The 24,893-nt window shown below is 42.4% G+C and overlaps 2 protein-coding genes across 3 annotated transcripts in view; both read right to left on the bottom strand.

The window, feature by feature from the left end:
- LOC111975330 (adhesion G protein-coupled receptor D2) overlaps nt 1-14,708 on the bottom strand; it is a 147,866-nt gene extending 133,158 nt beyond the window's left edge. Inside the window, exons 1-5 of one of the 2 annotated variants that reach the window (XM_024003549.3) lie at nt 14,406-14,708; nt 14,185-14,221; nt 7,500-7,524; nt 6,488-6,721; nt 5,466-6,107 (exon numbers count right to left, since the gene is read on the bottom strand). In XM_024003549.3, the coding sequence (XP_023859317.1) occupies nt 5,466-6,107; nt 6,488-6,721; nt 7,500-7,524; nt 14,185-14,221; nt 14,406-14,422 (955 nt within the window). In that variant the 5' untranslated portion in view covers nt 14,423-14,708. The remainder of the gene's footprint in view (nt 1-5,465; nt 6,108-6,487; nt 6,722-7,499; nt 7,525-14,184; nt 14,222-14,405) is intronic. The other variant, XM_024003550.3, reaches the window with a different exon arrangement.
- A 91-nt stretch (nt 14,709-14,799) lies between these two features.
- kif14 (kinesin family member 14) overlaps nt 14,800-24,893 on the bottom strand; it is a 44,754-nt gene continuing 34,660 nt past the window's right edge. Inside the window, exons 27-29 of the mRNA XM_024004410.2 lie at nt 20,853-20,927; nt 17,459-17,600; nt 14,800-17,150 (exon numbers count right to left, since the gene is read on the bottom strand). Of these exons, the coding sequence (XP_023860178.1) occupies nt 16,762-17,150; nt 17,459-17,600; nt 20,853-20,927 (606 nt within the window). The 3' untranslated portion in view covers nt 14,800-16,761. The remainder of the gene's footprint in view (nt 17,151-17,458; nt 17,601-20,852; nt 20,928-24,893) is intronic.

The raw sequence follows: 24,893 nt of genomic DNA on the forward strand, positions 1-24,893 counted from the left end.
TTTTTATTTTACTTGCTGTGTTGTATTTACTTCGCCACCATGGCCTTTTTATATTTTTATTTATTTAATACATATATTTGTTTGCCTTCACCTCCCTTATCTCACCTCACTTGCTCACATTGTATATAGACTTATTTTTTTTCACTGTATCATTGACTATATGTTTGTTTTACTCCATGTGTAACTATGTGTTGTTGTATGTGTCGAACTGCTTTGCTTTATCTTGGCCAGGTCGCAATTGTAAATGAGAACGTGTTCTCAATTTGCCTACCTGGTTAAATAAAGGTKAAATAAAAAATAAAAAAATAAAAATGATATCATGCTTCTGACCCAATCCTGTGTAGAAATATGGTTGTTGTTTAAAAAACAGATTTCTTGTTTTCCATTTCATATCAAGCCCTCCTCTACCCTTAACCTAGGTCTAGGCTACTAAGGCTGGTTAAACAGCAACGTGTTGTTTATTTCTTATCCTTGCAAAGTAGCATATCCATAAAGGTGTTTAGTCAATGTGCCTTGAACAGAAAATATACTGCACATCCTTAAACACACACACATACGGTGCATTCGGAAAGTATTCAGACCCTTTGACTTGCCACACATTTTGTTATGTTACAGCCTTATTCTAAAAATGATGAAATTGTTTTTTTCCCTTCATTACACACAATACCACATAATGACAAAGCAAAAAAACTGGTTTTTATACATTTTAGCAAATTTATGAAAAATAAACTGAAATATCACATTTACATAAATATTCAGACCCTTTACTCAGTACTTTGTTGAAGCACCTTTGGCAGCGATTACAGACTCGAATCTTCTTGGGTATAACGCTCCAATCTTGGCACACCTGTATTTGGGGAGTTTCTCCCATTCTTCTCTGCAGATCCTCTCAAGCGCTGTTAAGTTGGACGAGGAGCGTTGCTGCACAGCTATTTTCAGGTCTCTCCAGAGATGTTCGATTGGGTTCAAGTCAGAGTTCTGAATGGGCCACTCAAGGACATGCAGAGACTTGTCTCAAAGCCGCTCCTGTGTTGTCTTGGCTGTGTGCTTAGGGTTGTTGTTCTGTTGGAAGGTGAACCTTTGCCTCAGTCTGAGGTCCTAAGTACTCTGGAGCAGGTTTTCAGCAAAGGTCTTTCTTTACTTTACTCTGTTAATCTTTCCCTCGATCCTGACTAGTCTCCCAGTTCCTGCCACTGAAAAACATGCCCTCAGCATGATGCTGCCACCACCATGCTTCACCGTAGGGATGGTGCTAGGTTTCCTCCAGATGTGATTTTTGGCATTCAGGCCAAAGAGTTCAATCTTGGTTTCATCAGACCAGAGAACCTTGTTTCTCATGGTCTGAGTCCTTCAGGTGCTTTTWGGCAAACTCCAAGCATGTCATGTGCATTTTACTTAGGAGTGGCTTCCGTCTGGCCACTCTACCATAAAGGCCTGATTGGTGGAGTTCTGCAGAGATGGTTGTTCTTCTGGAAGGCCCTCCATCTCCACAGAGGAATTCTGGAGCACTGTCAGAGTGACCATCGGGTTCTTGGTCCCCTCCCTGACCAAGGCCCTTCTCGCCTGATTGCTCAGTTTGGCCGGGCGGCCAGCTCTAGGATGAGTCTTGGTGGTTCCAAACTTCTCCCATTTAAGAATGATGGAGGCTACTGTGTTCTTGGGGACCTTCAATGCTGCAGAAATGTTTTGGTACCCTTCCCCAGATCTGTGCCTCGACACAATCCTGTCTCGGAGCTCTACGGACAATTCCTTCGACCTCATAGCTTGGTTTTTTCTCTGACATTTTTTATTTGATTTTTTTCACCTTTATTTAACCAGTCGAGAACAAGTTTTCATTTACAACTGCGACCTGGCCAAAAAAAAGCAAAGCAGTGCGACAAAAACAACAACACAGAGTTACACATAGGATAAACAAACAGAGTCAATAACACAATAGAACATCTATATACAGTGTGTGCAAATGTAGTAAGATTAGGGAGGTAAGGCAATAAATATACCATAGTGGTGAAATAATTACAATTTAGCATTAACACCGGAGTGATAGATGTACAGATGATGATGTGCAAGTAGAGATACTGGGGTGCAAAAGAGCAACAACAAAAAAAACAATATGGGAGTATGGTAGTTGGGTGGGCTATTTACAGATGGGCTGTGTACAGGTGCAGTGATCAGTAAGCTGCTCTAACAAGCATTTCGCTACACTCGCATTAACATCTGCATGTGACAAATAAAATGTGATTTGATTTGATGCTTAAAGTTAGTGAGGGAGATATAAGTCAACATACACGACATACACTGTCAACTGTGGGACCTTATATAGACAGGTGTGCGCCTTTCCAAATCATGTCCAATCAATTCAATTTACCACAGGTGGACTCCAATCAAGTTGTAGAAACATCGAAAGGATGATCAATTGAAACAGGATGCACCTGAACTCCATTTCAAGTCTCATAGCAAAGGGTCTGAATACTTTTGTTAAGGTATTTCAGTTTTTTATTTTTAATACATTTGCTAAAATTTCTACAAACCTGTTTATCGCTTTGCCATTATGGGGTATTGTGTGTAGATTGATGAGGATTTATTTTTTATGATATCCATTTTAGAATAAGGTTGTAATGTTAACAAAATGTGGAAAAAGATAAATACTTTCCGAATGCACTGTATGCGCCTACCTGCATACTTCATTTAGCTTCTTCAAGTATCCATACCCATCTCCAGAGAGAGCATCTCATCCAGTTACCAAAGTAAACTTACAAACTTATTTCAGAAAGAAAACGCCACGTGGAAATATATTTAACCATTTATTAAGCAATGGATAATGCAAGTCTTGGCGATATAGGCTCTGCTCCATCAGGGTAGCTCAATGCCCAAGCAAAGCATCAATATAAAATAGCCTACAGGCAGTGAGTGCGGTAAGCTATACCAATCCCCCCGGCAGGAACACAGAACCTTACAGGTAGAGGCTGGGGTGATGGTGGGAACAAGAAGCCAGCACATAGTAGCAGGAAGTGGCAGCAGGATGAGTGAGCAGACGCGGTCAGCTTAAATAGACCGCCAAATAAGGTAGACCTGATTGATACTAACCTCTAATACAATAGATGCCATCTCAGCTGATGCGTCAGCCTGAGGAGGGGCACTCAGGTTTATTTTCTGAGCTGGCTCCGCTTAATTTAAATGATTCATTCCTATAATGCAGTATCAACGGTAGGCCTAGGCTATATTTAGCTTATTGAGAACCTGCCTCACACATACAATACATTTTACGGGAGCCTAGTATTTTTATTTTAGGAGAAGTGCGATGAGTAAAGATATGTACGCTAGGCTTTTAAAGCCAATTACAACCATATTGACTGCCAACACTCCAAACATAGGCTATTGAGCAAACACTGGATGTTCATTTTTCTTTTACTAGTACTGAGCTTTTAGAGGAGTGCTGTTTCAGTTTCACCCCCTCCCCCCACAGAAAAACTATTAATAAAATGACTGGCATTACTGCTTATCACTTATTAACCATAATGTATTCACATTACTTTACTTAATAAAATATTTTAAATGTTGTGTATATTACATTTGTTTTAGGCCTATTTGAAGACTATTATTTCATTCCAAGTCATCATCTCATCTCTATAGAACTTTTGCCTATGCCCTCTGACAAATCACTTTTTTTTTCTTTTTCTTTTTAAATAGTTCTTCAAAGTAAAAAACACGTACTTTTAAAACTGCTGAATACAAACTATCAATCTTAGATCATGTATTTTCAGGTAGAGATACCTCACGAAGCAACTGCTCTTTATCCCTTTCAATTGCGAGTTCTTTCTGTCTCTTCTCCATCTCAGAACATACAAGTAGGTGCGCAATGGATTATGGTCATTGTAGTTATTTACCATGTTTTCTGTGCCAAACTATGTAGAATATTGGCCTGTTGGAAACTACACCTCCCTACTATATCTCACAGTTCAGGCTTGATCTGATTTATCGCTAGATAAACTGCACATTGCACTCAAAAAACAAAAAAGAACGAAATGGAATGAAAATAATTAAACAACTAACAGTCAATTAGTTGTTTGAAAAAATTTAAATAAGCAAAATTTCAGTTAAATGCTCAGCACGATTTTTTACTGTTGCTATTACTCGTTACTGTGGCCTATACTATTTAATGAACTGTAGTATCAATCCACAATGGACCAGGACGAGAATAGTCCATGCCCCCAGCTGAATTGGAGTTGATGAAAACGCAAAGACAGTCAATAACCTACAGAACTTGAGACAAACGCATGCAGTATTAAGCCATGGAATGCGTTGATTGGCCAGTCAGTGGCAAAGCCCTTGTCACACCTACAACTTGTTTATTAATCAAAACCCAGCCCTTTCGCGCCACCATCAATTATTTCACTCATAATTCCAGCTGTGAAAATAGCAAAAATATTTGACACACCCCCAGACTTATAGCTCTACCGACAACGCTTAGATTTACCATTGAATTAGTAAGTAAGTAGTCTTGCATGAGCCTTGGATTGTGCGAGTCGAAACGGCTCATAGGGCAGGAGCCTATCTCCTGTTTCTGTAGCGTGAGGAAGCTTGATGTACACCCCGTGGGACAGGACACCAGTCTATCGCAGGGCCTTACCCCCAATCTATCTCCTAAATGCCAAGCAGGTCCCATTTTTCAGTCACAACCTTCCATACTCAGGGCGGACACCCTAACCACAAGGACATTGCGTTAGGTTTGTTAAAATAGAGTCCCTAGAGAGGAACTAGGGTCAGAGGGGAGGTCCCATCCTCTTCTGGCTGTGCAATGGATATGCAATGCTTTTAGGAAGTAAAAAAGTTGATAGAAAGAGAAATTGAGTGCACTCCTAATGTGCTGGGTTTCACATGATGTCAGAATGAGTCAACATTCTTAAATGGTCCGATAAGGAACGGAAGGAGGCTGTACTGTCTGGGTCTGATATATATATGGAGATAGAACATCTGCCTGTGTGTTCTCCTTTGTTGCATGCCAAATGGCACCCTATTCCCTATATAGGGCACTACTTTTGACCAGGTTTGGTCAAAAGTAGTGCACTATGTATGTAATAGGGTGCCATTAGGGACCCTATTCCCTACGGTCTCCATAACGAGAGCCCAGGCAGCTGAGACGGCGATGTCATAAAGGAGAGTTTGTTTTGAAGGGTGGGATTCATTACCACGCACATGAAATATTTACAACCATTACTGGGCTGAGTTTGCCAATTACTACTTGCCAATCTGCTCCCCTATTCATGAAGGAAGAGGGGGCTGCCGGAGAGACAGAGAACCTCCAAATGCAGGCTCTGGAACTCATAACGGGTATAAAAAAAGAGAGAGAGCGAGAGAGAGAGAGAGAGAGAGAGAGAGAGAGAGAGAGAGAATATGCTGGGACAGCCCAGACTAGCTACAGGGGTAGTCCGCTTTAAATCAAGCATGTCCGCCCACGTGGTCCTTACCTTGGCACGGCGAGTTTCCCCAGAGCCTCTTCAGGGAGGACTCCACTTCCAGGACTGTGGCGCTCCACTTGAATACCAGCCCGGATGTGGCGGGAGAGCACTCTTTTTCCATGGTGTGGATTTCGCTGTCGTTCAACACCCGCTCCCAAATGTGCAGCTGCGTGAGACTACCCGAGAAGGACTCTGCGCTCTTGAACGAGCCCCCGAACGAGTCCTGCTCCTGGCCCAGGATGAAGTGGCCATCAGGGCCCACGTCACCTGCGCTGTACAGGCTGTCGCCCCGGTTGACCGGGCGGCCGTTGGCAAACAGGGCCCAGTGTCCGCCGTGGCGCGACCAGCTCACGCACAGCGAGTGCCAGGAGCCATCATGGCGGAAGGCCTCCTGGTAGGGCCCGTGCATGCCATGGACCAGCAGAGCCAGCTGGATGGGCTGGCCCTGGATCAGCCTGGCGCGGAGCTGGAACTCATTAATGAATGACTGGATGGAATAAGAAAAGACAGTGGAAAATCCGTAGCAGGTCGGATCGAAGCGGACGCGGGTGCAAACGGTCACTTCGCACATGGCGGGGAACTTGTGCAGGAGGCGCGCGTTCTTCACGTCGGATCTCCCATCAAACTCCAGGATAAGGGTGTCGGCGGAAACTTTGCATGGTGGACAGAGAGAGAACAGTCACATTCATTATACAACTTGGACACAGACATAAAAGGGAAGGAACGATATTACGCAACTCCAATTGTGGTCAAATGTAGGTTGCAAACACTTATTCACTAGACTGCAGGATAGTAAGGCCAATGGCCATGTCCTCAGTCCAATTTAAAATGTCTGCACAAAGACTAGAGGCCGACCGATTAATTAGGGTCGATTTCAAGTTTTCATAACAATCGGTAATCGGCATTTTTGGACACCGATCATGGCCGATTACATTGCACTCCACGAGGAGACCTCTAACAAAGACTCTACTGTGAGACAGAGAAGGTGCTGAAATCTTAAAACTGTCAAATATGGCAATGACTGAACTCACTCTTTAAGTGTGTCATGACTTTCCTGCCGATCCACACGGGATGGGTTATGTTCAGGGACTTTAAGAAGGTGGTGAGCTCTCGGTTCTCGAAGGTGTTGGATACCGTGGCTAAGGCCCCCGAGCGCTGGCTACAGAGGTGTCCGGCCCCATGCCACGGTAGCCTGTCGGGTACGTACTCGTAGTAGGACTCGTCGTATGTGAACATGGTCCTGCTCTCCGACGTCAAAGCTGTATCTGCCCAGAGAACACAAAGAGTGGTTGAGGAGAGGAGCGAGATCATGTTCATTAGGGTACCAAAGGTTTTGAAGCCTTTTGCCAAATAAATCAGAAAATAAGCTTTTCTCATTGAACCGGTCCTTACCGTTCAAGTCCGTTTTCACAAAATGGAAAGCTGTTGGAAACGAGGAGTCACTATCTGAACTTGTCCAAAAAGAAAAGCTATTTCCCCCCATTGCAATAGGTTTTCTAACATTTTGCTACAGTGTGCCCAAATGAACATGACCCTGGTTAACAACGCAGCTCACTATCTAGGAATTTGTATGCACTGCTAGGAAATACAGGGACTTATAGTGGCTGTCGTTGCACTATGGCTTTCTTGTGCCTCTGTTCAACCATATTTTTGGTCAACAATGCCCATTTTGCATTATCTCAGCATAGTGGGAGATTAATGACAGGAAAATGGCAACTGCTGGACGTACAGTATAACTGAGACCACATGCTCAATCAAATCAAATCAAATTGTATGTCAGATCCACCGAATACAACAGGTGTAGACCTTACCGTGAAAAGCTTACTTACAAGCCCTTAACCAAACAATATGGTTCAACCCCAATTAAGTGCGGTGAAGTCATGAGTTCTTACAATTGTACGAGAACTCAAATAATAACTATAGGTTATAACTTTGTCATACATGCCTTGTAAGTTACAGTTCATGGTGGCTGTTATGCAACGTTACTACCAGCTTTAACTCAGAATATATCACTTACATGTCAACAGATTAAAGACTACTTACCTGATGTACAGTGATGAAACCAAATCTACGGAATAAAACAAAACCTAGGTTATTGTATTATCATTTGATTCCTGACATTTGATATCTTATCTAAATCGCTATCAAGTGGAAAACTGGGGACCCCTACTATAAATAGGTATATAAATACATGTTGTAGTAAGAATAATATTTGTGCTTGTGAAGTAGCCTATGATAAAGAAAATGTGTCCATTTAGGTGTTTTAAAACAACGTATGGTGTACACTAGTGTATTTATGGTCTGAGTAGCCTGACCATGTCTATGTTCCCTCAGCCGTATGGTCCCTCAAACTTATGTTCCCTCAGTTCCCACAACCCTATGCTCCCTCAGTCCCCACAGCCCCATGTTCCCTCAGTTCCCTCAGCCGTATGCTCCCTCAGTTCCCACAACCTAATGCCTCCCTCAGTTCCCTCACGCCGTTATGCTCCCTCAGTTCCCACAAGCCATTCATCCCTCAGTTCCACAACCCTATGCTCCCCAGTCCCCCAGCCCTATGCCCCTCAGTCCCCACAGTCCCTCATGTTCCGTCAGCTGTCCCTCAGCCCCCGATGTTCCTCAGTTCCCACAGCCCGTATGCTCCCTACAGGTCCCCACAGCCCTATGCTCCCTCAGTCCCCACAGCCCTATGCTCCTCAGTCCCCACAGCCCTATGCTCCCTCAGTCCCCACAGCCCCATGCTCCCTCAGTCCCACGCACTGCTCCCTCAGTTCCCCACACCCTATGCTCCCTCAGTCCCACAGCCCTATGCTCCTCAGTTCCACAGCCCCAGGTTCCCCAGTTCCCACAGCCCTATCCTCCCTCAGTCCCACAGCCTATGCTCCCTCAGTTTCCAAGCCCATGCCCTATGACCCCTCAGTCTCCCACAGCCCTGATGCTCCTCAGAGTTCCCCCACAGCCCCATGCTCCCTCAGTTCCCACAGCCCTATGCTCCCTCAGTCCCCACAGCCCTATGCTCCCTCAGTCCCCACAGCCCTATGCTCCCTCAGTCCCCACAGCCCCATGCTCCCTCAGTTCCCACAGCCCTATGCTCCCTCAGTTCCCACAGCCCCATGTTCCCTCAGTTCCCACAACCCTATGCTCCCTCAGTCCCCACAGCCCTATGCTCCCTCAGTCCCCACAGCCCTATGTTCCCTCAGCCCCATGTTCCCTCAGTTCCCACAGCCCCATATTCCCTCAGTTCCCACAGCCCCATGTCCCCTTAGTTATATCTTCTAAACCCGGGGTCGGCAACCCAAATGAAAGGAAGAGATATTTTTCAACTTCCAGTCACCAATGATTCAATACTAGGCAGGGCAAACACGTTTTGGTGATTTCTGGTATATCATCAAAATAATTCAATCAGGGCATGTTTTTGGACTCATTCATTCGTTTTTACACGATTAAGTACAATACCATTGAAAATGAATGTTGAAAATGATGCTGTCGCTGCTTCCTGTTACCAAGATTTTGATAAACACCTCAATGTCAAAACACAGTTTTAAAGGGGTGGGGGGGGGGGTTGCACTTTTGAAACTACCACAACTCAAAATCCCACATGGAAACTAGAGATATTTTTACATCACTGGTTAGATGACAACCTGCAGAACACAGTCAGCTACTGTACATGTTGGAATGTTGCATTTTGATACGGGGGTCAAAAAAACAAAAAGAAACACAACACTGTTTTGTCAACCACTCATCGATTATCACGTTGAAATCAATTGCACGAGAGGGGGAGAAGAGGGGGAGATGAGGTTGCACCTGCTGTTAAAACAGCTAAAAAAAAACACATGGAATCTGGGAATAATATGTACATCACTGGTTAGAGGACATTTTGTAAAAGACAGCTAGCGACATTTAAGTGTTGCATTTTGTTTCAAGTGGTTCGCCAACGCTGTAAGTGTAACGCAATACTTTCTTTGTTAATCACTTCCATCGATATCACGCTGAAATCAATAGAACAGGGAGCAAACATTTGGGGTGTAGCGCTGTTTAAACTAACAGTATTCAAAGACCACAGAGACATTTTGAATTACCTATACATGGTTGGTTAGATGAGAACTTGTAGAAGGCTTATATCTATATTTTGGAATGTCAGATGTTGATTTCGGGAGGCTGCCATCACGAAAAAGGGAACACACCATTTTAAGTCATAGTTTGACTGTCAAATCCGTGTATTGGTGTGTGGCCAGCGACTTTTATAGAGAGATCACCCTAAATTTTCAGTGCCATTGGAGAGTTCGAAAATGAACTGCGTGCTAAGAAAAGGCAAGGTAGTAACACAAACTGTCCACATTAGGGAAATTAGTGCAATATACATTGAACAAAAATATAAATACAACATGTAAAGTGTTGGTCACATGTTTCTTGGGCTGAAATAAAAGATCCCAGAAAGGTTCCATATGCACAAATATGGAATATTTTGTACTATGCTCACTTTCAAATTGTGACATGATCGTGAAGTTTCAAATCTTTACCAAGGTGTACAAAAAGTGTCATGTAATTAGAGAAGACTAAAAATTACGAGGACTTTGTGCAAGGTTTTAAGAGCAAATTATAGTTGATCCAATGAATGAAACCTCTCCTTAGAATAGGTTGTGATATGGGACACCTCTAACAGCATTGAGTGAGCTACATACAATACAGAAAGTTGTTGCGCCTTCACCTACATTTACGATTCATGCAAGATTATGAACAGTCAACATAAAAAGACAGCTAAACAAGAATGAGAAGATATTCCACAAATAGTTACAATCCACTGCAGTACAATTCAATTACTGTATACAAATTTTATCAAAGTACTTTACAATCTAAAGAAATCCCTGTATGACAAAATAAATGATACTTAACAAAAATATAAACGCAACATGTAAAGTGCTGGTCCCATGTTTCATGAGCTGAAATAAAAGATCCCAGAAATTGTACATATGCACAAAAGCTTATTTCTCTAAAATTGTGCTGAAATGTATTTACGTCCCTGTTAGTGAGCATTTGTCCTTTGCCAAGATAATCCATCCACCTGACAGGTGTGGCATTTCAAGACACTAGTGATCATACTGTTTAATCAAACAGGCATACTTGTGCTGGGGACAGTAAAAGGCCACTCTAAATGTGCTGTTTTGTCACTACACTACCGTGAAATTGGCATGCGGACTGCAGGAATGTCCACCAGAGCTATTGCCAGAGAATTTAATGTAAATTTCTCTACCATAAGCCACCTCCAAAATCGTTTTAGAGAATTTGGCAGTACATCCAACCGGCCTCACAACCACAGATCACGTGTATGGTATCATGTGGGCGAGTGCACAACGTTGTGAACAGAGTGCCCCAAGGTGGCGGTGAGGACAGTATATGGGCAGGCATAAGCTACGGACAATGGATAGGTAGAGACTTCAGCTTTCTCCTCATACAGTACCAGCCAAAAATTTGGACACACCCACTCATTCAAGGGTTATTATTTATTTTTACTATTTTCTACATTGTAGAATAATAGTGAAGACATTAAAACTATTAAATAACACATATGGAATCGTATAGTAACCAAAAAAGGGTTAAACAAATCAAAATATACTTTATATTTGACATTCTTTAAAGTAGTCACCCTTTGCCTTGACAGCTTTGCACACTTTTGGCATTCTCACAACCAGCTTCACCTGGAATCTGATGCAGCACTCCATCACTCTCCTTCTTGATCAAAAAGCCCTTACACAGCTTGGAGGTGTGTTGGGTCATTGTCCCACTAAGCGCAAACCAGATAGGATGGCGTATCTGGTAGCCATGCTGGTTAAGTGTGCCTTGAATTCTAAATAAATCACCAACAGTGTCACCAGCAAAGCACCCCCACACCATCACACCTCCTACATACTTCAAGGTGGGAACCACACAAGCGGAGATCATCCGTTCACCTACTCGTGTCTCACAAAGACATTGCAGTTGGATCCAAAAATCTCAAATTTGGATCCATAAGACCAAAGGACAGATTTCCACCAGGCTAATGTCTATTGCTCGTGTTTCTTGGTCAAACAAGTCTGTTTTTCTTATTGGTGTCCTTTAGTAGTTGGTACTCTGCAGTAATGCAACCATGAAGGCCAGATTCACGCAGTCTCCTCTAAACAGTTGATGTTGAGATGTGTCTGTTACTTGAACTTTGTGAAGCATTTATTTGGGCTGCAATCTGAGGTGCTGTTAACTCTAATGAACTTATCCTCTGCAGCTGAGGTAACTCTGGGTCTTCCTTTCCTGTGGATCATGAGATCGAGTTTCATCATAGCGCTTTATGGTTTTTGCAACTGCACTTGAAGAAACATTCAAAGTACTTGAAATGTTCCAGATTGACTGGCCTTCATGTCTTAAAGTAATGATGGACTTTCGTTTCTCTTTGCTAAATTGAGCTGTTCTTGCCATAATATGGACTTGGTCTTTTACAAAATAGGGCTGTATTCTGTCTAGAGGTCGACGAATTAATTGGAATGGCCAATTAAGTAGGGCCGATTTCAAGTTTTCATAACAATCGGTAATCGGCATTTTTGGACACAGATTATGGCCGATTACATTGCACTCCACGAGGAGACTGCGTGGCAGGCTGACCACCTGTTAAGCGAGTGCAGCAAGGAGCCAAGGTAAGTTGCTAGCTAGCATTAAACTTATCTTCTAAAAAACAATCAATCTTAACATAATCACTAGTTAACTACACATGGCTGATGATATTACTTGTTTATCTAGCTTGTCCTGCGTTGTATATAATCGATGCAGTGCCTGTTAATTTATCATTGAATCACAGACTACTTCGCCAAACGGGTGATGAATTAACAAGCGCATTCGCGAAAAAAGCACTGTCGTTGCACCAATGTGTACCTAACCATAAACATCAATGCCTTTCATAAAATCAATACACAAGTATATATTTTTAAACCTGCATATTAAGTTAATATTGCCTGCTAACATGAATTTCTTTTAACTAGGGAAATTGTGTCACTTCTCTTGCGTTCTGTGCAAGCAGAGTCAGGGTATATGCAGCAGTTTGGGCAGCCTGGCTCGTTGCGAACTGTGTGAAAACAATTTCTTCCGAACAAAGACCGTAATTAATTTGCCAGATTTGTAAATAATTATGACATAACATTGAAGGTTGTGCAATGTAACAGCACTATTTCGACTTAGGAAAGCCACCCGTTAGATAAAATACGGAACGGTTCCGTATTCACTGAAAGAAGAAACTTTTTGTTTTTGAAATGATAGATTCCGGATTTGACCATATTAATGACCTAAAGCTCGTATTTCTGTGTGTTATTATATTATAATTAAGTCTATGATTTGATATTTGATAGAGCAGTCTGACTGAGCGGTGGTAGGCAGCAGCAGGCTCATAAGCATTCATTCAAACAGCACTTTCCAGCATTTGCCAGCAGCTCTTCGCTGACTTCAAGCCTATCAACTCCCGAGATTAGGCTGGCAATACTATAGTGCCTATAAGAACATCCAATAGTCAAAGGTATATGAAATACAAATGGTATAGAGAGAAATAGTCCTATAATTCCTATAATAACTGCACATTTGTGGCCTGCTGGAGGTCATTTTGCAGGGCTCTGGCAGTGCTCCTCCTTGCACAAAGGCTGAGGTAGCGGTCCTGCTGCTGGGTTGTTGCCCTCCTACGGCCTCCTCCACGTCTCCTGATGTACTGGCCTGTCTCCTGGTAGCGCCTCCATGCTCTGGACACTACGCTGACAGACACAGCAAACCTTCTTGCCACAGCTCGCATTGATGTGCCATCCTGGATGAGCTGCACTACCTGAGCCAMTTGTGTGGGTTGTAGACTCCGTCTCATGCTACCACTAGAGTGAAAGCACCGCCAGCATTCAAAAGTGACCAAAACATCAGCCAGGAAGCATAGGAACTGARAAGTGGTCTGTGGTCACCACCTGCAGAACCACTCCTTTATTGGGGGTGTCTTGCTAATTGCCTATAATTTCCACCTTTTGTCTATTCCATTTGCACAACAGCATGTGAAATTTATTGTCAATCAGTGTTGCTTCCTAAGTGGACAGTTTGATTTCACAGAAGTGTGATTGACTTGGAGTTACATTGTGTTGTTTAAGTGTTTCCTTTATTTTTTTGAGCAGTGTATGTTGCTACGAAGGTTCTAACGATGAACTTAGCCTTAAGGAGTTTTTGGGAAACCAGGCCCTGAACCGTTCTCTCCATATATATATATTCTAGTGAGTCTGCTGATACACATATTTTAAAAAGTACACCAMATTCAAAGGGATGACTTTAGATACATGTACGGAATCCCATATTGAATGAAAACTCCACAAGAAAATATGTTGGCCTGCAAGTGGGAGGGTTTTCAGCAGTTTAATTCAATTGTTTTCACAATGTGCATGGGAACCACACCTGCATAAGGTAAATCTGAATCTGAACTACTGAGAAGTGTGTAGGAATGGCATGCATAGGAAAGGCGTACATTTCCTAAGTCTGAATCAGGCCCATATTCCCCAATATTGATGCCAATTATGATGAAAATTTGTTCAGTGGGTACTGAGGGAACATAGGTCTTAAGGAACATTGGCTTGAGGGAGAATAGGGCTGAGTGAACATGGGGTGGATCCTTCATAAAATCAGAGCGAAAGTTCAATAACACATTCTTTCAAATATAGAACATGCCCTAAAATAATGAAAACAGTGCACTTACAAGTAAATGGGGGTATAATATCCCAAACCACTGCATCCTTTGAAATGGAAGCCAATGTGAAATTGTTAGTACGGTTTTGGGAAATGATCCATCGATAAAGGCAATCTAAATCAACTTAATTTAAGGTTGCACTAAAAGGCACAAACTACATGTCCAAATATAATTATTGAATTCTCACTTTAACATTTAAGTTAAAATGACTAACAGTACTTTACACCTACCTGAGATTGGACACCATCCGTTAATACTCAAAGTTGTCGTGCGTTTTCTTTAGTTCACCTCCATCGACATTTCGAAGTCGTCGTGTGATTTTAAAAGACTTTCATCAATGAATCCTCCAGTGCGACATTTTCTCAACAAAAGTAATTAACAAAAACAAATCGGTCGTTGTTTGTAGTAGTCATTCGATTTACACTTCATGAATTTGAGGGAACCTCCTAGGTGACATCAGATTTTATGAAGTGATGCAAAGCCTGAGCGCGCGAAGGGTGGGTGTAAAAAGCATGGAGCCGTTTCAAGTTCTGCTGAGAAAAATAACGAACTTACTCACAAGCTGTTGCACAATATGCATAAAAGGAGACCAAAATACCAGACGAAAAAGCTAAACAAAAAAAGTCCAGAAATATTCATTTATTATGCTCACTTTCAAATTGTGACATGATTGTGAGGTATCAAATCTTTACCAAGAGATACAAAATGTGTCATGAGACAAAAAAAAATGACAAGTACTTTGTGCAAGGTTTATAGTTGAGTGCAAATTATAGTTTATCAAATGAATGAAACCTCTCCTTAGAATAGGTTGTGATATGGGACACCTCTAACAGCATTGAGTGAGCTACATACAATACAGAAAATTGTTGCGCCTTCACCTACATGTAAAAATAATGCAAGATTATGAACAGTCAACATAAAAAGACACCTAACCAAAATGAGAAGATATTGCCCAAATAGTTACAATCCACTGCAGTACAATTCAATTACTGTATACACATTTTATCAAAGTACTTTACAATCTGAAGAAATCCCTGTCTGAGCAAATAAAGTATACTGAACAAAAATATAAATGTAAAGTGTTACGCACAAAAAGCTTATTTCTCTCAAATTGTGCACAAATGTGTTTAAATCCCTGTTAGTGAGCATTTCTCCTTTGCAAAGACAATCCATCCACCTGACAAGTGTGGCATATGAAGAAGCTGATTAAACAGCATAAATCGTTACACAGGTGTACTTTTGCAGGGGACAATAAAAGGCCACTAAAATGTGCTGTTTTGTCACCCAACACAATGCCACAGATGTCTCAAGTTGAGGAGCATGCAATTGGCATGCTGACTGCAGGAATGTCCACCAGAGCTGTTTGTTGCCTGGGAATGTTCATTTCCCTACCATAAGCCGCCTACATTGTCATTTTAGAGAATTTGGCCGTACATCCAACCGGCCTCACAAGCGCAGACCACGTACCGGCCTCACAAGCACAGACCACGTGTAACCACGCCAGCCCAGGACCTCCACATCCGGCTTCTTCACCTGCGGGATGATCTGAGACCAGCCACCAGGACAGCTGATGAAACTGTGTTTTTTCACAATTGAAGAATTTCTGCATTAACTGTCAGAAATGGTCTCAGGGAAGCTCATCTCTGTATCGTAGTCCTCAACGGGGTCTTGACCTGACTGCAGTTTGCTGATGTCAACGTTGTGAACAGTGCCCCATTGTGGCAGTGGGGTTATGGTATGGGCAGGCATAATATACAGACAACGAACCCAATTACTTTTTATTGATGGCAATTTGAATGCACAGAGATACCGTGACGAGATCCTGAGGCCCATTTTCAYGCCATTCATCCGCCGCATTCACCTCATCTTTCAGCATGATAATGTTTAGCCCCATGTCGCAAGGATTTATGCACAATTCCTGAAAGCTGAAAATGTCCGTGTTCTTCCATGGCCTGCATACTCACCAGACATGTCACTCATTGAGCATGTTTGGGATGCTCTGGATCGACCTATACAACAGCGTGTTCCAGTTCCCGCCAATATCGAGCAATGTCGCACAGCCATTGAAGAGTGGGACAACATGAAGCAAATGGTGGTCACACCAGATACTGACTGGGTTTATCCACGTTCCTACATATTTATGGTATCTGTGACCAACTGATGCATATCTTTATTCCCAGTCATGAGAAATCCATAGATTAGGGCCTAATGAATGTATTTCAATTGACGGCTTTCCTTATATGAACTGTAACTCAGTAAAATCTTTGAAATTGTTGCATGTTGCGTTTACATTATATTTTTGTTCAGTGTATACATCTGGGGTTTTAGTGCAATTGGACAGAAAGACCTTTGATGTACACTCATTCTCTCTGTTCATTCTTTCTATTAATGGCATTGAGCCTGTAACCTTTAACATCAATCATCTGTGTCGTGTTCATTAGAGCACACTGTAGCAAAAAAAAAATGCAACGGAAACCGAAAACATTTGTTCCTCATTGGACAAGTTCAGATTGTACTACCTTCCCATTTCCGGCAGTTTCATGCCTACTGAAAAAGTGCCTGATCAGCTGATCAACCCCCTGCGCATCAAACCCAATGTGCTTCGTCATTAGATGAAGACAATCCTGAAGAGAGAGAAACAAGCTTAGGGGCTCCTCTGTTCCTTCCCATGTCGGAAGCAACCAGAGTCCCCTCCTTCCCCTGACCCCTTTCCCGTGTGCTCTTCTCTGAGCCAGAAGACCCCCTCTTCTCTTCAAGGCCCTGCGTGTTGAAGGCGGTACTCAGGGACTGCAGGGCAGAGTGGAGCTCGTCCCGGGCTGCCATGACAGTCTCCAGGCAGGGCAGCTGTAGGCTAGATGATGTGGTGGCCAGCCCTGTGCCGCCCCTGGGGAGGCCGTTAATGACTTTGTCGATGGTCTTGGAGGAGGAGGAGACAGCCTCTCGGCAGGTACCGAGGCTGGAGTCACTGCTATTACCTGGTAAAGAGTTAAATACATGCATTTCACTTCTCGTTTGACTTCTTTGGGTTCCTATAGTAGCTAGAACCTAGCTTTCCTGGATGATTAAACTAATGATGGGTAGATAATAGAAACACATGTTTACAGTTCCATAATATTGCTAAAATGTATCAATTAAAGTTGAAGTCACAAAAGAAAAAAGGACAGGGAAATGAGAGGAAATCAAAAAGGAAGCCATTTAGGTCAGTTAAATGGCAGGCATTATGTTTTTGTAGCAATGCTGAGGAAACTGTGGCCTTGCTTCTCATAGGCCAGACAGTCAGTACCTCGGAGGGCGAGAGAGAGAGCAGCGTGAAGCTGCCTGATTGCCTGGTTGAGCTGGAACAGCATGGCTGCGGTGTTCCTCACTCTGTGGAGCTGTGAGGGATCAGGGTCCTCAGCTCCCTTCTTGGAGCCTTCTTCCCTATCCTGTAGACAGACACACACACACACACACACACACACGTTACAGTTGATGTCATTGGTAAACTCACACACTTTACAGTTGATGTCATTGGAAAATGGTGCCTTTCCAAGGGGATGAACCCTTTTCCTCACATACTGTAGCTAACCCTATTAAAGCCCTTCCTCCATACATTAGTTGTGCAGAACTACTGTTGATTCCAACCAAATACTGTCTCACTACAACGGTACAATTACAAAACGTGTGACAATTTCAGGTCAATAATTATTGCCACCCTTGATAAAGATGGAAAAAAAGTATAAAATAAAGTATAAAATAAATACTGAGCCATATTGCAGGCGCCAAAAGAGTTGAAAATTATATTATATTATACTAGTACAATTGCTCAGAGAAAGAGATTTTGTTTAACAAGTAATAAAAATTTCAAAAAATTAAGATAGGGCTACCAATAATTTTGAGACCTGTTTTCAGGAGCATCCTACCTTTGCGAGGATAACGACACTGACTTTTAAAAAAATGTTTTAAGAGATTGGAGAACACATTGGGATGGATCTTAGACAATTCCACCACACAGAATCTTTCCAGATCCTTGATATCCTTCATCTGCACTTATGGACTGCTCTCTTCAACTCAAACCACAGGTTTTCAATGTGGTTCAAGTCTGGGTGTGTGCTTGGGGTTATCGTCTTGCTGGAAGATCCACAAGGATCTCAGCCTCCTGGCAAAGGCAACCATGTTTTTGGCTAAAATGTCCTGGTTAAGTTCATGATGCCGTTGTCCTAAACAAAGGCCACAAGACCAGTGGAAGCAAAATAACCCCATAAAATCCTACGTATTTTAACGTAGGCATGAGGTAATCTCCTGCACATGCTTCCATTTTTCTACGCCAAACCCACCACGGGTGTGTGTGGCCAAAGAGCTACATTTTCACATCAACAGACCATAGCACCGGTGCTATGGTTAGTTTCAAAACTATGAAATAACACATAGAATCATGTGGTAACATACCAAAAAAAAAAGTCTTAAACAAATCAAAATATATGGGGTTGGGGTTGAGGTCAGGGCCAGTCAAGGTCTTCCACACCAATTTCGACAAACCATTTCTGTATGGACCTCGATTTGTGTACGGGGCATTGTCATGCTGAAACAGTAAAGGGCCTCCCCCAAAAGATAGCCCCATGTTATTGTGGCATTAATACGTGTCACATATCAGTTTGCAAACAATGTAAAAAAATAAATAAAAAATAAAGCATTGAGTTAATAAAGCTGCATACAAACATGGCCACAAAGTTGGAAGCACAGAATCATCTAGAATGTCATTGTATGCTGTAGCGTTATGATTTCCCTTCATTGTAACTATAGGGCCTAACCCGAAGCATGAAAAACAGTAACAGACCATTATTCCTCCTCCACCCAACTTTACAGGTAGCGTTCTCCTGGTGTCCGCCAAACCCAGATTCATTCATCGGACTGCCAGATGGTGAAGGGTGATTTATCACTCCAGAGAACGTGTTTCCACTGCTCCAGAGTCCAATGGCGGCAAGCTTTACACCACTCCAGCCGACGCTTGGCATTGCGCATGGCGATCTTAGGCTTGCGGCTGCTCGGCCATGGAAACCCATTTTATGAAGCTGCCGACGAACAGTTCTTAGGCGAACAATGCTTCCAAAGGCAGTTTGTAACTCGGTAGTGAGTGTTGAAACCAAGGACAGACGATTTGTACACACTAAGCGCTTCAGCACTCGGCGGTCCCTTTCTGTGAGCTTGTGTGGCCAACCACCGTTGTTGCTCCTAGACGTTTCCACTTCACAATAACAGCACTTACAGTTGACCGTGGCAGCTCTAGCAGGGCAGAAATTTGTTGAACTGACTTGTCCTATGATGGTGCCACGTTGAATGTCACTGAGCTCTTCAGTAAGGCCATTGTACTGCCAATGTTTGTCTTTGGAGATAGCGTTATCTAGTCTAAATTAGCCTAGCTAATGTTAGGTATCTGACCATCTTAACTAGCTCCTCTCGGTTTGATGCAGTCAAGAAAGGTACTATTTAATCAGATGAGATGACAAATAACTAGCGATAAATGAGTCTACCAGTGCGAGTCGACTGTTGCCATGCTGCCCCCTCCCTGCTCCCATCGTCACTCACATTTGAGCTGCTGCCCTGCTAATAAAGTAGCTCCTCCTACTAATGTTACAGCATTGTCGAGTTAGGTCTTTTTCTTCATGTTCTATCGTTCAGACCCCTACTCTCAAGTCAGGAAGACTTTGAGAGCTGGCGTCAGCCAGACAAGGTTGCCTCTGCCAGGGGGCTGAAACTTGGCAGCAAGATGATCTTCCAGCAAGACAATAACCCCAAACACTAATCAAAACCCACAGAAATGGTTCAACAGACACAAAAAGCTAAACATTACAGTCTCCGGACATGAACTCCATTGAAAAGCTGTGATTTGAATTGAAGGAAGTCCATAAAAGCAGGCAAAGTATATTAAGAATCTGGAAAGATTATGTATGGAGGAATGGTCTAAGATCCCTCCCAGCATGTTCTCAAATCTCATAAAACATTTAAGAAAACATCTCAGTTKCGTTATGCTCGCAAGGGGAGGGTGCTAGAGTTTTGAAAACTGGTGTCAATTATAGATTTTTGTTTAACAACTAATAAAACAATGTTCTTTACGCAATTGCATTAGCATAAAATAATATAATTTCTAATTTTCTTTGAGCATACACAGTATTTGTATAAAAAAATGTGTAACAAGGGTACCAATAATTATGGACCTGGCTGCATCTGCATTTCACTATCATGAAAATACAGTAGCAACAAATTAAACCATGGCTCTCCCAGAGGCCCACAGAGATTCAACATGTGTCTGGTTTTGTTCATCCAACCCCTTTGTTTGAAGACAATGGGGGTGGAGGTCCGGGGGAAAGATGTCCTCTCCTTTGTCCCAATCGCCTAGCGCAGCCGATGATCGACACTAACAAAGGCGCTAGTTTGTGAGTGGCAGATAATGGCAAACAAGCACGTTAACGGTGACTGATGACACTTCATTCAACACATCCATTACCGATGGGCTCAACGTGAGACTGTGGCGATAAGGCTGACAGGGGTGGCAAGGTTTTTTACAAGAGCCATAAAAGCTGATTCGCACCTTTTAACGTGCTGGCTGTGGGAGGGGCTATTAATCTGGAGAGTTTAACCCCATGTAAAGAAAGATAGATGGGGCTGGTTGGGTTTGTTATTGTTCGCCCAGTGCTCACCGTCATGTGGCAGTGGATGTAGCTCTGGAGAGCACAGGACAGGTCCAGCATCTTCGACTTGAGGCTCTGCAAAACCTGCCAGAAACATAGACCAAATGGTATCTTGTTTGGAGACTGATGCTTGATAATAGAGACAAAATAGAGGCATTCGAAAGAAACAATCCAGAATATCATTGCAAAATTATTTATCCTATGCAAATCATTGATGCCATTCATGGCTTTAAATGGAATTTTTTTACTTAACTTTTTAACATAACATTTCTCTGATGCCAAAACCTCAAGAATCCATCTCAAGGTATACTACCGTTCAACAGTTTGGGATCACTTAGGAATGTCCTTGTTTTTGAAAGAAAAGCACATTTTATGTCCATTAAAATAACATCAAATTGATCTGAAATACAGTGTAGACATTGCTAATGTTGTAAATGACTATTGTAGCTGGAAACAGAATATTTATTATGGAATATCTACATAGGCCCATTATCAGCAACCATCACTCCTGTGTTTCAATGGCACGTTGTGTTAGCGAATACAAGTTCATCATTTTAAAAGGCTAATTGATCATTAGAAAACCCTTATGTAATTATGTTAGCACAGTGGAAAACTGTTATTCTGATTAAAGAAGCAATAAAACTGTCCTTTAGACTAGTTGACTATCTGGAGTATCAGCGTCTGTGGGTTCGATTACAGGCTCAAAATGTCCAGAAACGAAGATCTTTCTTCTGAAACTCGTCAGTCTATTCTTGTTCTGACAAACGAAGGCTATTCCATGCGAGAAATTGCCAAGAAACTAAAGATCTCCTACAACATTGTGTACTACCTTCACAGAACAGCGCAAACTGGCACAACCAGAATAGAAAGAGGAGTGGGAGGCACCGGTGCACAACTGAGCAAGAGGACAAGTACAGTGGCTTGAGAGAGAATGCACACCCTTAGCATTTTTCCAATTTTGTTGCCTTACAACCTGGAATTAAAATAGATTAAATTGGGGGGGGGGGGGTGTATCATTTGATTTACAGACAACATGCCTACCACTTTGAAGATTGTTTCACAACAAACAAGAAATAACACAAAAAAACGGAAAACTTGAGCATACATAACTATGAACCCTCCCAAAGTCAATACTTTGTAGAGCCACCTTTAGCAGCAATTACAGCTGCAAGTCTCTTGGGGTATGTCTCTATAAGCTTGGCACATTTTTGCACATTCTTCAAGGCAAAACTGCTCCAGCTCCTTCGAATTTTTGCACATTCTTTTTTGCACATTCTTCAAGGCAAAACTGCTCCAGCTCCTTCAAGTAGGAGGGGTTCCGCTAATATACAGCAATCTTTAAGTCATACTACAGATTTAATTGAATTGAGGTCTCGGCTTTGAGACTAAGCCATTCCAAGACATTTAAATGTTTCCCCTTAAACCACTCRAGTGTTGCTTTAGCAGTATGCTTAGGGTCATTGTCCTGCTGGAAGGTAAACATCCGTCCCAGTCTCAAATCTCTAGAAGATTGAAACCGGTTTCCCTCAAGAATTTCCCTGTATTTAGCGCCATCCATCATTCCTTCAATTCTGACCAGTTTCCCAGTCCCTGCCGATGAAAAACTGCTGCCACCACTATGCTTCACTGTGGGGATGGTGTTCTCGGGGTGATGAGAGGTGTTGTGCCAGACATAGCATTTTCCTTGATGGCCAAAAAGCTACATTTTAGTCTCATCTGACCAGAGTACCTTCTTCCATATGTTTGGCGAGTCTCCCACATGCCTTTTTTTCTTTCTTTAAGCAATGGCTTTTTCTGGCCACTCTTCTGTAAAGCCCAGCTCTGTGGAGTGTAGAGCTTAAAGTGGTCCTATGGCCAGATACTCCAATCTCTGCTGTGGAGCTTTGCAGCTCCTTCAGGGTTATCTTTGGTCTCTTTGTTGCCTCTCTGATTAATGCCCTGCTCGCCTGGTCCGTGAGTTTTGGTGGGCAGCCCTCTCTTGGCAGGTTTGTTGTGGTGACATACTCTTTCAAATTTTGTATAATGGATTTAATGGTGCTCAGTGGGATGTTCAAAGTTTCGGATATATTTTTAAAAACCCAACCCTGATCTGTACTTCTCCACAACTTTGTCCCTGACCTGTTTGGAGAGCTCCTTGGTCTTCATGGTGCCGCTTGCTTTGTGGTGCCCCTTGCTTAGTGGTGTTGCAGACTCAGTGGCCTTTCAGAACAGGTGTATATATAGTGAGATCATGCGACACTTAAATAAAGTCCACCTGTGTGCAATCTAACTAATTATGTGACTTCTGAAGGTAATTGGTTGCACCAGATCTTATTTAGGTGCTTCATAGCAAAGGGGGTGAATACATATGCACGAGAGGTCGACCGATTAATCGGAATGGACGATTAATTAGKGCCGATTTCAAGTTTTCATAACAATCAGTAATCGGCATTTTTGGACACGGATCATGGTCAATTACATTGGACTCCACGAGGAGACTGCGTGGCAGGCTGACCACCTGTTATGCGAGTGCAGCAAGGAGCCACGGTAAGGTGCTAGCTAGCATTAAACGTATCTTATAAAAAACAATCAATCTTAACATAATCACTAGTTAACTACATATGGTTGATGATATTACCAGTTTATCTAGCTTGTCCTGTGTTGCATATAATCGATGCGGTGCCTGTTAATTTATCATTGAATCACAGCCTACTTCACCAAACGGGTGATTTAACAAGCGCATTCGGGAAAAAAGCACTGTCGTTGCACCAATGTGTACCTAACCATAAACATCAACGCCCATCTTAAAATCAATACACAAGTATATATTTTTAAACCTGCATATTTAGTTAATATTGCCTGCTAACATGAATTTATTTTAACTAGGGAAAATGTGTCACTTCTCTTGCTTTCTGTGCAACAGAGTCAGGGTATATGCAGCAGTTTGGGCCGTCTGGCTCGTTGCGAACTGTGTGAAGACTATTTCTTCCTAACAAAGACAGACAACTTCGCCAAACGTGGGATGATTTAACAAAAGCGCATTTGCGAAAAAAGCACAATCGTTGCACGAATGTACCTAACCATAAACATCAATGCCTTTCTTAAAATCAATACACAGAAGTATATATTTTTTTAAACCTGCATATTTAGTTAAAAGAAATCCAGGTTAGCAGGCAATATTAAACTAGGGAAATTGTGTCACTTCTCTTGCGTTCATTGCACGCAAAGTCAGGGTATATGCAACAGTTTGGGCCGCCTGGCTCGTTGCGAACTAATTTGCCAGAATTTTACGTAATTATGACATAACATTGAAGGTTGTGCAACGTAACAGGAATATTTAGATTTATGGATGCCACCCATTAGATAAAATACGGAACGGTTCCGTATTTCACTGAAAGAATAAACGTTTTGTTTTCGAAATGATAGTTTCCGGATTTGACCCTATTAATGACCTAAGGCTCGTATTTCTGTGTGTTATTATGTTATAATTAAGTCTGTGATTTGATATTTGATAGAGCAGTCTGACTGAGCGGTGGTAGGCAGCAGCAGACTCGTAAGCATTCATTCAAACAGCACTTTCCTGCATTTGCCAGCAGCTCTTCGCTGTGCTTCAAGCATTGAGCTGTTTATGACTTCAAGCCTATCAACTCCCGAGATTAGGCTGGTGTAACCGATGTGAAATGGCTAGCTAGTTAGCGGGGTGCGCACTAATAGCGTTTCAATCGGTGACGTCGCTCAGACCTTGAAGTGGTTGTTCCCCTTGCTCTGCAAGGGCCGCGGCTTTTGTGGAGCGATGGGTAATGATGCTTTGAGGGTGGCTGTTGTCGATGTGTTCCTGGTTCGAGCCCAGGTAGGGGTGAGGAGAGGGACGGAAGCTATACTGTTACACTGGCAATACTAAAGTGCCTATCAGAACATCCAATAGTCAAAGATATATGAAATACAAATGGTAGAGAGAAATAGTCCTATAATTCCAATAACTACAACCTAAAACTACTTACCTGGGAATATTGAAGACTCATGTTAAGAGGAACCACCAGCTTTCATATGTTCTCATGTTCTGAGCAAGGA

This window comes from Salvelinus sp. IW2-2015, linkage group LG16 (assembly GCF_002910315.2).
Source record: "Salvelinus sp. IW2-2015 linkage group LG16, ASM291031v2, whole genome shotgun sequence".
Classification (NCBI taxonomy): Eukaryota; Metazoa; Chordata; class Actinopteri; order Salmoniformes; family Salmonidae; genus Salvelinus; species Salvelinus sp. IW2-2015.